Source organism: Saccopteryx bilineata, chromosome 4 (genome assembly GCF_036850765.1).
Source record: "Saccopteryx bilineata isolate mSacBil1 chromosome 4, mSacBil1_pri_phased_curated, whole genome shotgun sequence".
Lineage (NCBI taxonomy): Eukaryota > Metazoa > Chordata > Mammalia > Chiroptera > Emballonuridae > Saccopteryx > Saccopteryx bilineata.
In genome coordinates this window covers 52,211,248-52,225,916 of record NC_089493.1, presented here as the reverse complement: position 1 = coordinate 52,225,916, position 14,669 = coordinate 52,211,248, and the positions used below count along the sequence as shown (strand labels likewise).

Genomic DNA, 14,669 nt, shown 5'->3' with positions numbered 1-14,669 from the left:
ATAAGGTTAAAGATGTTAACCTCATTAATTAAATCAGGGGATTAGTAAAATTTTACAAAGATGATTCAAAGCCTAATCCAAACAACAGATACTTTTATAAATCAAGAATATGGAAATAAATTTGCAAATAGATGGAAAACTGGCTTTTTGGGGTTAGGGGAAGAATTATCCCTCCATGTGATAGAATTTATTCACACGTGTATAAACAAGAATTATTTGCACTGTTTTCAGTTTTACATAAATTAAGCTTAATCTCTACAGAATTATAAAATAGATTAACCGAAACCAGAGGTGATTATAAGGTCAGATAATCTCTAGAGGTCCCAGCATTTCAATGAAAAGCTATCTACTAGTCTCTCTTGCTTATTCCATATTCTTAATGTTTTCTTTCCAATACTAAATGTGCACATGCATGTTTGTCTAAAATTAAGTGAATTGCTTCAACCTGTACTAAAGCAAGGGTTAAAATCATGCTTACATTCTTTGGGATTTTCAGAAAATGAAAATCACTCTCACATAATAAAAAATACACTAAATGAGAAGGTACTCTGCTTTTCACATCTGCAAAACAGGTGTTGTTCTTGAAAGTGAGGTTTGATATTTATAGGCAGAAAGTATTTGTGAGGACAAAGAATTAGTCTAAATACTTTAAAGCATTAGTACTAATTTCAAAAAGGGCTAGAAGAGTTGAACCCTGCATCAGCAGTTCTTAAGTTTTCCGAGGACAAAAGATGGGCCTGGAGCGCTTATTTAAAATAAAATGTTGGCTACTGGGCTTCTGGTCCAGTGGTTCTCAAACTTCAGGGTACATATTCATGATGCAGATTCCCTGTCCCTGACTGCAGAAATTTGGGGCAGGTCTGGGAGGGGGTCCAGGAATTTTCATTTGTAATAATAAATTCTGCTTCCAGATGATTCCATTGTTAAGAAAACTTAATATTTCTTTGGAATCATTGTTTTAAAAGCAACGTCTTCTTTAGCCCTCCACTCTATCGGTAGTCATTTTTCTGAACCTATAACACCAGAAGTTCACACTCTTAACAATAACATAATATAGTCATCAGAGGTCATAAGGCAAATGGAAGCAATATTTGTCCCTCTTAGAATGTGTGCCAACTTCTTCAACTTAGTCCAGCTTGGTACACAGTTTGTATACTGGGATTTCATTGAGACCCAGAGTTCTTTACTTTTCTTCTTCTTATATGAGAGCAACAAGAGGCTAAAGACCTATCACAAGTGTCTGTCAAGTACTCCCTGAGTTTCTGGGTTTCTGGCTTCAATACAATAGATCCACCTTAATGAAAGTTTTGCCTCTGACAGCAGGTTTTGTTCAATTATTCATTTACTCATTGATTTATTCACTGTTTTATTTATTTAACAATGTCGCTTGTCCTTAAAAAGCCTTGGCACCAGCCATGCCGGCACAGTATGAGTTCTAGGAATTGTAAATTAGTTGCATTAATACTAACGGTGCTGCCCAGTTGCACTAAAATAACCTATTTAGGCATTCACATTTTCTGGTGATATGAAAAAGTCTAAAAATAACTCTTTTAGACAATATGACTCATTGTAACAATAGGGGCATGGTTTCAAGCACATAGACTTTCTTTCAGAACAAGAGATCTCTTTAGTTATTAAGACTATTGATTTCTCTGAATTTTATTTTTTTTAAATCAAACTTATTGGGATGATACTGGTTAGCAAAATTATACAGGCACAGGCACAAGTGCACAATTCTACAACATGTCATCTGTACACTGTATTGTGTGTTCATTCCCTTGATTTCTCTGAATTTTAAAAGGAATAACAGTATTATCAATAATTGAAAATGTCATAAGTATAAAAAATTTTAATTTGCCTTGAAATATATTTCTACCTTAAAAGTGAAATGGACTTAGTACATTTCATATTACTGTTGTTAGAAATGACATATTTTCTTGGATTAGGACTTTAGGCTTAAATAAATAGGTATTGAAGCTATTTTTTTATGCAGGGGATTAAGGTGCTAGCTACATGCTCATGAAGAAGATGATGAATTGAGAAAGTTATATTTTATAGAGCTCAGATTTGGGGAAAATACTAAAAGCTAAACTCACAGCCTTCTGATCTTTCTTTCTAGGGATTTTGAATATGATAGAACGAGGGCTGATTCCACCAAGAGCAAAGATCAACTTGCAGAATCCACCCATTGTACTCAGAGCAGCTCCTCTGCATAATTTTGATGATAAGATCCCAGCTGCTGGTAAGATTGTCTGGCCACTGTGTTTACTTGGGAATAAACAGAAATTAACTCCCATCCAAATTTTATCTACAGTATTCCATTCTTACCTTCAATAAGAGGACAAAAGGAAAGTTGTAATGATTCTGAGTTTCACTTTACTGAATAAAGTAACTTTAGTCTCTGTAGAATACCAACTGAAGGCCTATGTTCTCTGTGCATTAGAAGGTTAGGATTTTCCAGGGGCTTGCAGGTTGGGTGGAAAAACAAGACAGGTATAATAAAGATAAATACTAATACAAAATAGCATAGAAGAATAAAAACCAAACAGATGGTAAGTCTAATGCTGTAGGAGTTCAGAGCAATGGTTACTAAGGGGTGAGATAACAGAAGACTTTAATGAGGAGGTTGAATAAAATAGAGTGTTCAAGGAAAACTCTGGCCTGAGAATCTCCTACCTAGTTGCAGAACCTCAGGCAAGCCATTTATTTTCCTTTTCTTTTTTATTGCATTTACTGGGATAACATTGATTAACAAAATTATATAGATTTCAAGTTCTACATCATCTGCATATAGCTTTGTGTGTCATTTGCTTTCTTTGGGCCTCAGCTTTCCCAGTTATAAAATGAGGGGTTTTAGTTGAATCAATTAATCAGTTCAACAAATAGTTGTGGAATACTGGCTTTATCTGAGGTAGTGTTTAGGTGCTGGGAATACAGCAGAGGAAAAAGTTAGACAATGGTCTGCCCTCGTGGCAGTTAATATTCTAGTGGGAAATACAGGTAATAACTAGGTTAGTAAATGATTAGTTAAGTGCTAGCAATAAAGTAATAATAAGTGCTTAGCATTAGAAATAAAACAACATGGGTTAGACTCAGCAGTGTTTTTCAACCGTTGGTCCATGGACTGGTCTGCCAGAAATGTTGTGGTGTTGTGTGAAAGAGCTAACCACCCTAATGTATGAAGATCACAGACAGATTTTAGTCAGATTCACTTATGCTCAGGGTGATTGCTGCCTTAGCAGTCCCCGAAACGATTCTCCTATTTCCACTGGTCCCCAAGTATAAAAAGGTTGAAAAGCACTAGGTTGAGAGTGATAAGGAGATGGTTACTTTGTTTGTAAGGGAAGGGTTAGTGAATGCCTCTCAGAAGATTTATGAGGCTGGAGTTGAAATCCAAATGATAAGAAGGAGCCAATTAGGTAAAGATCTAGAGAAGAGCATTCCAGATACAGGATAGCACAGGTACAAAAGCCCTGTGGACTAAGAAGGGAAGAAGCAAGAAGGCTAGTAAGGATAGAGAGTCAAGAGCAAGGGAGAGAGAAGGAGGAAATGAGGCTGGAGATGTAGACAGGGATGACATGATGAAGGCTAGAGCAAAGATTATGAGGGGGTCCTCAGTATCCATTTTTCCCTATTTCCTGAGGAATAGGCACACATCAGTTTGGTTAAAGACTACATTTCCCAGGCTTCCTTTCAGCTAGGTGTACCATCGAACCAGGTTTGTTTGTTTTTTTATTTGGTTGGTTTTTGTATGTGTGTGTGACAGACAGAGAGAGGGACAGATAGGGACAGACAGACAGGAAGGGAGAGAGATGAGAAGCATCAATTCTTCATTGCGGCTCCCTAGTCTCCTTAGCTGTTCATTAATTGCTTTCTCACATGTGCCTTGACGGGGCGGAGGGGGGGCGCTGCAGCAGAGCAAGTGACCCCTTCCTCAAGCTAGTGACCTTGGGCTTCAAACCAGCAACCTTTGGGCTCAAGCCAGCAACTATGGGGTCACATCTATGACCCCATGCTCAAACCAGTGACTCCAGCACTCAAGCTGGTGAGCCCACACTCAAGCCAGATGAGCCACTCTCAAGCCAGCAACCTCAGGGTTTTGAACCTGGGTCCTCCAGATCCCAGTACGATGCTCTATCCACTGCACCATCACCTGGCCAGGCTGGAACCAGGTTCTGGGCAGTGAGAATGTAAGCACAAGTGGAAAATGAAACTTCCGGGCTGTGCTTTTAAGAAGGAAGGAGCACAGTTTACCCTTTTCCTTTCCTCTCTAGCTAGCTGGAAGGCAGATGTGACAGGCAAGCACTTTGGAGCCAGAGGTGAAATCCATGCTGAGTTTGACAAAGCTGCCTTGACAACTTCAAACTACAGTATCTTCCTTTCGACTCTTATGTGAGAGGAAAATAAACTTTTGTTTAAACCACTCAGTTATTTTAGGATCCCTCTTTATAAACAGCTTAGATTATACCAGAACCAGCATGGTAGCCTTTCAAACCATGATGAGGAGTTGGATCTAATCCTATTTACAATGAGAACCCATATATCTTTGTCGTCACACAATATTTTAGGTTTGCTTGCTTTTTTTTTTAATGTTAGCTAGGAGATGAATAATATCTGAGGATCTCATGTAAAACATGATTAAAAACTAACAAGGATCAGAGTAAAAATAAATGAAATAGAGACTAGAAAGACAGAGCAAATATCAATGAAACTAGAAGCTGTTTTTCAACAGGATGAGGTGATCTGATTTATGGTTAGATAAGATTATTCTCGCTGTTTTGCAGATAATCATGGAGGAGAATGAGTAGAAGCAAGACTAGTTAAAAGGCTATTATGGTAAATCAGACAAGAAATGATGGTGGATTTGAGGAGGATGGTATCAGTGGATAGGAAGAGAAGTAAACATAGACAGGTTATATTTTGGAGGTGGAGCCCTGAAGGACTGATTGATGGATAGAAGTAAGGGAAAGAGAGACATCAAGTATAAATATGCTGACTATATGAATGAATATGTATCATGTGCCCCAATTTTGTGCTCATCCTGTTGTCGATGGGAATTTCTGTGGTTTGTACTACAGAATGATTAGGAATAATACTACCACGAACATTCTTGTACCTGCCTTTTAATGAATATATGTATGCATTGTTGTTGAATACATAGCAAAAGCAGAATTGCTGAGTCCGGGGGTACACCTGTGCTCAGATTTAGTAGATACAGCCAGTTTTCCAAGGTGGTAATACTGATTCATTTTCCCAGGACCAGTACATGAGAATTCCAGAAAATATAGATCTTTGTCATCGCTTGATATTTTGGGTTTGTTGGTTTTTAAATTTTAGTCATCCTGACAGGTCTGTTGTGGTATCTCTTTGTGGGTTTAATTCCCTGATGATAATAAAGTTGAGCAGTTTTCTGTTGTTTACTGGTCATTTGAATATCTTCTTTTTAAAAGCAAGTTAAGACTTTAACCTTTTTTTTTTTTTTTGTATTTTTCTAAAGCTGGAAACAGGGAGAGACGGTCAGACAGACTCCCGCATGCGCCTGACCGGGATCCACCCGGCATGCCCACCAGGGGCGACGCTCTGCCCACCAGGGGGCGATGCCCTGCCCCTCCGGGGTGTCGCTCTGCCATGACCAGAGCCACTCTAGCGCCTGGGGCAGAGGCCAAGGAGCCATCCCCAGCGCCCGGGCCATCTTTGCTCCAATGGAGCCTTGGCTGCCGGAGGGGAAGAGAGAGACAGAGAGGAAGGAGGGGAGGGGGGTGGAGAAGCAAATGGGCGCTTCTCCTATGTGCCCTGGCCGGGAATTGAACCTGGGTCCCCCGCATGCCAGGCCGATGCTCTACCGCTGAGCCAACCGGCCAGGGCCAACCTATTTTTTAATGGGTTATGTTTTCTCTCTTAGTTATTATTAAGAATTAACTATATACTGTCTATACTAATCTTTTATCAGTTATATGAATTGCAAATATTTTTCCTCCTCTGTGGCTTAGCATTTCATATTCCTACTGGTATCTTTTATTTTTATTAAACTTTTGAATTTGAGATAATTGCAGTTGTAAGAAATAGAGACCTCTTGCACTCTTTACTCAGTTTTCCCAAAAAATAACACATTGCAAACCTCTAGTACAATATCTCAACCAGAGTACTGAAACATTCAATATACAAAACATTTCCTTCACTGTACGGATTCCTCATGTTGTCTTTTGAAAGCCACACCCACTTTCCTCCCACCCCACACCCTTAATCCCTGGTAATCAATCATCTGTTCTCCATTTCTATAATTTTACAATTTCAAGTATATTAGGTAAGTGGAATCATACAGTGTGCAACCTTCTGGGATTGCCTTTTTTTGCTTAGCATAATTCTCAGAAGATTCATCTAGCTTGCTGCTTGTATCAATAGTTTATACCTTTTCATTGTTGACTAGTATTCCATGGTATAATGGTCCACAGTTGAGTTGTTAATCCATTCACCTGTTGAAAGACCTACAGGTTGTTTCCAGTTTGGGGCTACTACGAATAGAGCAGCCATAAACATTTGTGTTCAGATTTTTGTATGAACATATGCTTTCATTTCTTTAGATAAATGACCAAGACTGTAATTGCTGGATCTTATGGGATTGCATGTTTATTTCCTCTACATACATTTAGAACCACATCTGACAGTGTTGTACTTTTTATTTCAACCATCTAGTATAATTTAGAAAACTCAAGAGAAAAGGGTAAGTCTACTGTTTTCACCCATATATTTGCTCACCATGTTCTTTCTTCCTAATGTTACAAGATTCCTTTTTTTTATTATTTCCTTTCTATTTAGAGAATTTTCTTTAACTATTCTTTTAGGGTTGGCATACTAGTCACCAATTATCTTCATTTTCTCTCTCTCTTTTTTTTTAAAGATTTTATTTATTCATTATAGAGAGGAGAGAGAGAGAGAGAGAGAGAGAGAGAGAGAGAGAAGGGAGGAGAAGCAGAAAGTATCAACTCCCATATGTGCCTTGACCAGGCAAGCCCAGGGTTTTGAACCGTCAACCTCAGCGTTTCCAGGTTGATGCTTTATCCACTGCGCCACCACAGGTCAGGCTATCTTCATTTTCTTGATGTCAGAATGTCTTGATTTTCCCTTTTATTCCTGAAGGATATTTTCACTATATGTAGGATTCTGGGTTGACAGTTCTTTGCTTTCAGCATTTGAAAAATTGTGGCACTTCCTTCATGTTTTCTGATCAAAACAAAAACAAAAACCTACTGTCAACTCAACTTATTTATCCCTGTAGATAGGGTGTTGTTTTTCTCTTGCTTGCTTTTTTTTTTTTTTTTTTTTTCATCTTTTCTGAAGCTGGAAACAGGGAGAGACAGTCAGACAGATTCCCGCATGCGCCCGACCGGGATCCACCCGGCACGCCCACCAGGGGGCGATGCTCTGCCCATCCTGGGCATCACCATATTGTGACCAGGGCCACTCCAGCGCCTGAGGCAGAAGCCATAGAGCCATCCCCAGCGCCCGGGCCATCTTTGCTCCAATGGAGCCTCGGCTGCGGGAGGGGAAGAGAGAGACAGAGAGGAAAGCGCGGCGGAGGGGTGGAGAAGCAAATGGGCGCTTCTCCTGTGTGCCCTGGCCGGGAATTGAACCCGGGTCCTCCGCACGCTAGGCCGACGCTCTACCACTGAGCCAACCGGCCAGGGCCTCTCTTGCTTGCTTTTAATATTTTTTTTCTCTGTCTTTAGTTTTCAGAAGTTTATCAATGTCTTGGCGTAGAATTACTCCCTTTTATCTTGCTTGGGTTTGGCTCAACTTCTTGAATCTACAGGTTTGCCTTTGCCAAATTTAAGATGCTTTCAGCCATTATTTCTTTGAGCACTTTTTCTAGCTTTGTCCTCTACCCTCTCTACTTCTGGGACTACAAGCATACAAGGTTAGCTCTTTTGTTATAGCCTCATAGGTCTTTAAGGTCTGTTCACTTTTTTTCCAGTCTGTTTTCTCTCTGTTGTTCAGATTGGGTAATTTGTTATTTCTATCTTCCAGTTCACTGACTCCTCTGTCTCCTTCATTCTGTTGTTGAGCTCACATGCTCAACTTTGTATTTAGATGATTATATTTTTGAGTTCCAGAACTTCACCTTGGTTCCTCTTTATGTGTTTTATTTCTTTGTGGAGACTTTCTATTTCTTTGCTAATATTTTATATTTTTTCATTTGTTTTAAGTGTGCTTGTACTTGTTTGTGAAAGCATTTTGATGGCTGTTTTAAATTTTTGTCAGATAATTCTAAGATCTTTATCATCTCATTGTTGGTATCTATTCATTGTTTGTTTGTTTGTTTTCAGTTAGGTTGAGATCTTCCCGGTTCTTTATATGGTGAGTGATTCTCAGTAGAAACTCTGACATTTTAGGTATTATGCTATGAGACTCTGGTTCTCGTTTAAATCTGTTTTAGCTAGTTCCTTTGTTACCCCTATGTATGCCTTATGAATTCAAGGAATAACTCAATTAGCTGTGACCATATTATCCTGATTATATTTGCTGAATTTCATTTGCTAATATTTTGTTTACCATTTTTGTTCATATGTGAAGCAGGCCTAAATTTTCCTTTGCTGTGATGTTTTCCTTAGGTTTTAGTATCCAGTTTAGTCTTGCCTCAACTTTTCTGCCAATTGCTGTGGCTAGGACTTCTAATACTATGTTGAATAAGAATGGTATAAGTGAACATCCTTGTCTTGTTCTTTATCTTAAGGAAAACTTTTTACTGTTGAGTATGATGTCAGCTGTGAGTTTGTCATATATGGCCTTTATTAAGTTATGGTCCCCCTATTCTGATTTTGCTGAGAATTTTTATCATATAATAGATACTAGATTTTGTCAAACACAGCCAATTTATTTTTTACAAAGGTGCAAAGGCAATTCAACAGAGAAAGGATAATCTTTTCAACCAATGATAGTAGAACATTTGAGGATAGATATGTCATATCTTGACCCATACCTTGTGCCATATACAAAAATTTACTCAAAATGTACTATAGAACTAAATGTAGGCCCTGACCAGCTGGCTCAGTGGTTCAGTATCAGCCTGGCATGTGGAAGTCCCAGGTTCGATTCCCCATCAAGGCACACAGAAGAAGCAACCATCTGCTTCTCCACCCTTACCCCTTCTCCTTCTCTTTTTCTCTCTTCTCCTCCCACAGCCATGGCTCAAATGATTCAAACAAGTTGGCCCTGGGAGCTTAAGATGGCTCCACAGCCTCACCTCAGGCACTAAAATAGATCCATTGCTGAGCAATGGAGCAGCGGCCCCAGATGGGCAGAGCATCGCCCAGTGGAGGGCTTGCCGGGTGAATCCGGTCAGGACACATACAGGAGTCTGTCTCTCTGCCTCCCCACCTCTCACTTAATATTAATAATAAAAAAGGGAACTAAATGTAAAGCCCAAAACTGTAAAATTTTTAGATGAAAACAAAGGAGAAGTCTTTTTTTTCCCCTTGGATTAGGCAAAGATTTCTTAGATACCATATCAAAAGCATAATCCATAAAAGAGAAAAAAATTACTGAATTTCATCAAAATTGAAAATATCTACCCTTTGAAAGACAGTCTTAAGAAAATGAAAAGAAAAGTTATGGGTTGGAAGCTAATATTTCAAAACATGTACTTAATAATTTTTGTTTAGAAAATATACAGAACTCTCAAAACTCAATAATAAGAAAACAAGCAACCTAATAACATAATGAATATAAGATCTGGACAGACATTTTACTAAAAAAGGTATGTGTAAGGTAAATATGTAAATATATGAATACTTAACATCATTAGTCCCTAGAAAAATACAAATTAAAACAAGTTTTACTAAACTTAAAACAATTGAAATTAGAGTAAGCTTCTTTTCTGACCACAATAGTATGAAATGAGAAATCAGTTTCAAGAGGAAAATTGGAAATTCAACAAATATGCAAAGGCTAAAAGCACATGCCCCTAAAATACCAATGGGTTAAAGGAGAAATCAAGAGAAAAAAATTAAAATATATTGAAACAAATGAAAATAGAAATGCAACATTATGAGATGCAGCCAAAGCAGTTCTATGAGGAAAGTTTATAGCAAAAACACCTATATTAAGAAAAAAGAAAGATCTCAAATAAACAACCTAACTTTATATCCCAAGGAACTGGAAAAAGAAGAACAAACTAAGCCCAAAGTTAGAAGGAAGAAACTAACAACAATCAAAGTAAAAATAAATGAAATAGAGACTAGAAAGATAAGAAAAAACATCAGTGAAACTAAAAACTGGTTTTTTTTAAAAATAAAATATAAACAAAATGGACAAACCTTTAGCAAGACTAAGAAAAAATGGAAGAAGCCTCAAGTAAATAAAATCACAAATGAAAAAGGGGAGATTACAACTGATAATACAGAAATATTAAGGATCTAAGAAACCACTATAAACAATTATAAACAAAAAAATTAGATAACCTAGAAAATGTATAAATTCCTAGAAACATAAAACTACCCAGTCTGAATTATGAAGAAATAGGAAATCTGAACAGACCAATTACTAGTAAGGAGATTGAATGAGCAATCAAAATCCTCTCAACAAAGAAAAGTCCAGGACCAGATGGCTTCCCTGGTGAATTATGACAAGCATTTAAAGAAGAGTTAATATCAACTCTTCTCCAATTCTTCAAAAATAGAAAAGAGGAGGGAACACTTCAAAACCCATTTTATGAGATAAGCATTACTTTCATATTAAAGCCAGACAAGACACTGCAAGAAAATTGCTTGCCAATATACCTGATGAACACAGACACAAAAATTCTCAATAAAATATTGGCAAACTGAATTCAACAGCACATTAAGAGAATCATACACCATGGTAAAGTAGAATTTATTTCTGGGATTCAAGAATGGTTTAACATATGCAAATGAATAAATATAATACACAGTAACAAAATTAATGATAAAATTATACAATCATCTCAATAGATGCAGAAAAGGCACTTGAAAAAATTCAACATCCTTTCATAATAAAAACTCAACAAATTGGATATAGAGGGAACATATTTCAACATAATAAAGCCATATATGACATCCCCTAGATAACATTATACTCAGTGGTGAAAAGCTAAAAACTTTTTCTCTAAGATCAGGAACATAACAAGGATGCCCATTCTTACCACTTTTATTTAACATAGAGCTAAATAAAGTCCTAGCCATAGCAATTAGGCAAGAAAAATAAATAAAAGGCATTTAATCAGAAAGGAAGAAGTAAAATTGTCTCTGCAGATAATACTATATACAGAAAACCTTAAAGATGCCACCAAAAGCAATTAGAACTAATAAATTAAATTGATAAAGTAGCAGGATACAAAATTAATAAACAAAAATTAGCTGCATTTCTGTACATTAACAGCCAACTATCTGGGACAACAAATAAATGCTTTCTCTCTCTCTCTCTCTCTCTCTGTTTTTCTACAATAAATCAATTAAAAAAGAAAACAATTCCATTTACAATAACATAAAAAACAGTAGAATACTTAGGAATAAGTTTAACCAAGGAGGTAAAAGATCTGTACATTGAAAACTATAAAATATTGATGAAAGAAATTGAAAAAGACACAAATAAATGGAAGGATATTTCATGTTGGAAGATTTAGTATTGTTAAGATGGCTACTACCCAAAGCAATCTACAGACTCAGCATAATCTTATTAAAATTCCAATGGCACTTTTTCACAGAAACAGAAAAAAATTTTAAATATTTATATGGAACCACAAGAGACTGCAAATAGAAAAGGTAATCTTAAGAAAAAAGAACAAAGCTGAAGGCACTACATTTCCTGATTCCAAACTATATTACAAAGCTATAGTGATCAAAACAGTAAGGTATTGGCACAAAAACACATATAGATCCATGGAACATAATAGAGAGCCCAGAAATAAACTCATTTTTTATGGTTATTTAATTTTTGATAAAGGGTCCAAAAATATACAATGAAAAAAGAATAATCTCTTCAATAAATTGTGTTGGGAAACCTGGACAGCCACATTAAAAAGAATGAAAATGGACCCCTATCTTATATGATACACAAAAGTCAACTCAAAATTTAAGACTTGGCCTGACCTGTGGTGGCGCAGTGGATAAAGCGTCGACCTGGAAATACTGAGGTCGCCAGTTCGAAACCCTGGGCTTGCCTGGTCAAGGCACATATGGGAGTTGATGCTTCCAGCTCCTCCCCCCTTCTCTCTCTCTGTCTCTCTCTCCTCTCTCTCCCTCTCTGTCTCTCTCTCTCCCTCTCTCACTCCTCTCTAAAAATGAATAAAATAAATAAAAATAATTAAATTTAAAAAAAGGATTAAAAAAAATTTAAGACTTGAACATAAGACCTGAAACTATAAAACTCCTAGGAAAAAGCATAGGGGTGCAAATTCTTACAATGATTTTTGGATTTGACACTAAAAGCAAAGGCAACAAAAGAAAAATAAATAAGCAAGCCTAAAACTTTTCAGGCACAGTAAAGGAAACCACCAACAAAATGAAAAGGTAGCCTATGGAATGTGATAAAATATGTGAAAAGCACATGTCTGATAAAGGGTTAATGTACAAAATATGCAAGAAACTCATACAATTCAACAGCAAAAAAAAAAAAAATTATATATCCCAATTAAAAAATGGGCAAAGGACCTGAATAGACATTTTTCAAAGAATACAAGCATATGGCCAACAGGGACATAACAAGGTGCTCAACATCACTAATCATCAGGGAAATGCAAATCAGAATCACATGGGATAGCACCTCCTACCTGTTAGAATGGCTATCATCAAAAAGATGAGAACTAGTCCTGGCTGGTTGGCTCAGTGGTAGAGCGTCGGCCTGGCGTGCGGGAGTCCCGGGTTCGATTCCCGGCCAGGGCCCACAGGAGAGGCGCCCATCTGCTTCTCCACCCCCCCCCCACTCCTTCCTCTTTGTCTCTCTCTTCCCCTCCCTAGCCGAGGCTCCATTGGAACAAAGATGACCCGGGCACTGGGGATGGCTCCTTGGCCTCTGCTCAGGCGCTAGAGTGGCTCTGGTCACGACAGAGCGACGCCCCAAAGGGGCAGAGCATCGCCCCCTGGTGGGCGTGCCAGGTGGATCCCGGTCGGGCGCATGCAGGAGTGTTTCCAATTTTGGAAAAGTAAAAAAAAAAAAAAAAAAAAAAAAAGATGAGAACTACCCTGGCCAGATAGCACGGTTTGTTAGGGCATTGTCTGAAAGCACAGTTTGCCGGTTTAATCACCAGTCAGAGCACAGATCGATGTTCTTGTCTCTCTCTTTTTCTCTCTTCCTTCCTCTCTCACTAAAACCAATCAGTAATTTTTTTAATCAAATGAGATGCAGGGAGGCAGACAGACTCCCACATGCGCCCTGACCAGGATCCACCCAGCAAGCCCCCTATCAGATCATGCTAAGTCCATCTGGGGCCGCTGCTTCATTGCTCAGCAACCAAGCTATTTTAGTGCCTCAGGTGAGGCCATAGAGCCATCCTCAGCACCTAGGGCCAACTTGCTCATTGAGTCATGGTTGCAGAAGGAGAAGAGGAAGGGGAAGGGGTGAAGAAGCAGATGGTTACTTCTCCTGTGTGCCCTAACCAGGAATTGAACCCGAGACTTCCACATGCTGGGCCAATGCTCTACCGCTGAGACAACTGGCCAGGGCAATTTTTTGTCAAGCTGTCAATAAAGCTCAAATTTTATTAAAAAGACACCAATAAATAATATTTCAATGAAAAAAGACAGATACACATAATCGTTTTTAAAGCATAGCATGGTAACTTTATGCCAATATATTTTTTTTATGAAATGAAAATTTTCCTAGAAAAATCTAAATTGTCAAAATTAACTCAAGAAAAAGAAGAAACTTAAAGAAAACCATTCCATTAGATAATTTGAATTGGTAGTCAAAAACATCTCTCTGTTTTAAACACACACATGGACAGGTGCACACACGCAGCACATACAAATATACTGGCGGACAAGAGGCTCCAGGCCTTGTCTAGGCAAGATTTACCAACTTTAAAGGATCAGGTCATTCTTACCTTATACTATTCCACAGAAAGAGGAAAGAAGGAAAGCTTACCAGCTGATTGTAGGAAGGCAGTATATAAATTTGATACCAAAACTGGACAAAGACCATTCAAGAAAAAATAGAGAGAGATTAATTTCAGGAACTAGAGGCGAACATTCTAAATAAAAGTTAACAGTATTTTTAATTCATCATGATCAAAGTACTGAGGAAGATTGACTGTTAGAAAAGTCTAGTAATATAATTCACCATAATAACAAATTAAAAGAGAAAAGCCCAACGACCATCCTAATACATGCCAAAATGAAAAAAATCATTCAATATAATTCACATTAATGATAAAAATAAATTAAAAGTAAAAACCTCTGGGCAGAGTAGAAGTAAAAGAGAATATTCTGAACCTGATTATTGTTTTCACCCAAAACCCCAGAGCAAACATCATTCTTAGTAGAGAAACTTTTAGAAGCATTCTGTCTCTCTATTAAAAGCAGAGGCAGTTCAAGGATGGCTACTATTGAACAAACACATGCAGGAAGGCAGAGAATGGCGGGAGGCAGGGGACCAGCCAGGAATGCATGGGACTGCAGATACCAGCAACACTAAGCAGTGGTGGGATTCAAATAATG

General features: G+C 37.8%; 1 protein-coding gene across 1 annotated transcript in view; it reads left to right on the top strand.

Annotated features, from left to right (window-relative positions):
- LOC136335435 (IQ domain-containing protein H-like) overlaps nt 1-14,669 on the top strand; it is a 119,389-nt gene that overhangs the window by 98,113 nt on the left and 6,607 nt on the right. Inside the window, exon 7 of the mRNA XM_066276682.1 lies at nt 2,120-2,242. Coding sequence (XP_066132779.1) covers nt 2,120-2,242 — 123 coding nt within the window. The remainder of the gene's footprint in view (nt 1-2,119; nt 2,243-14,669) is intronic.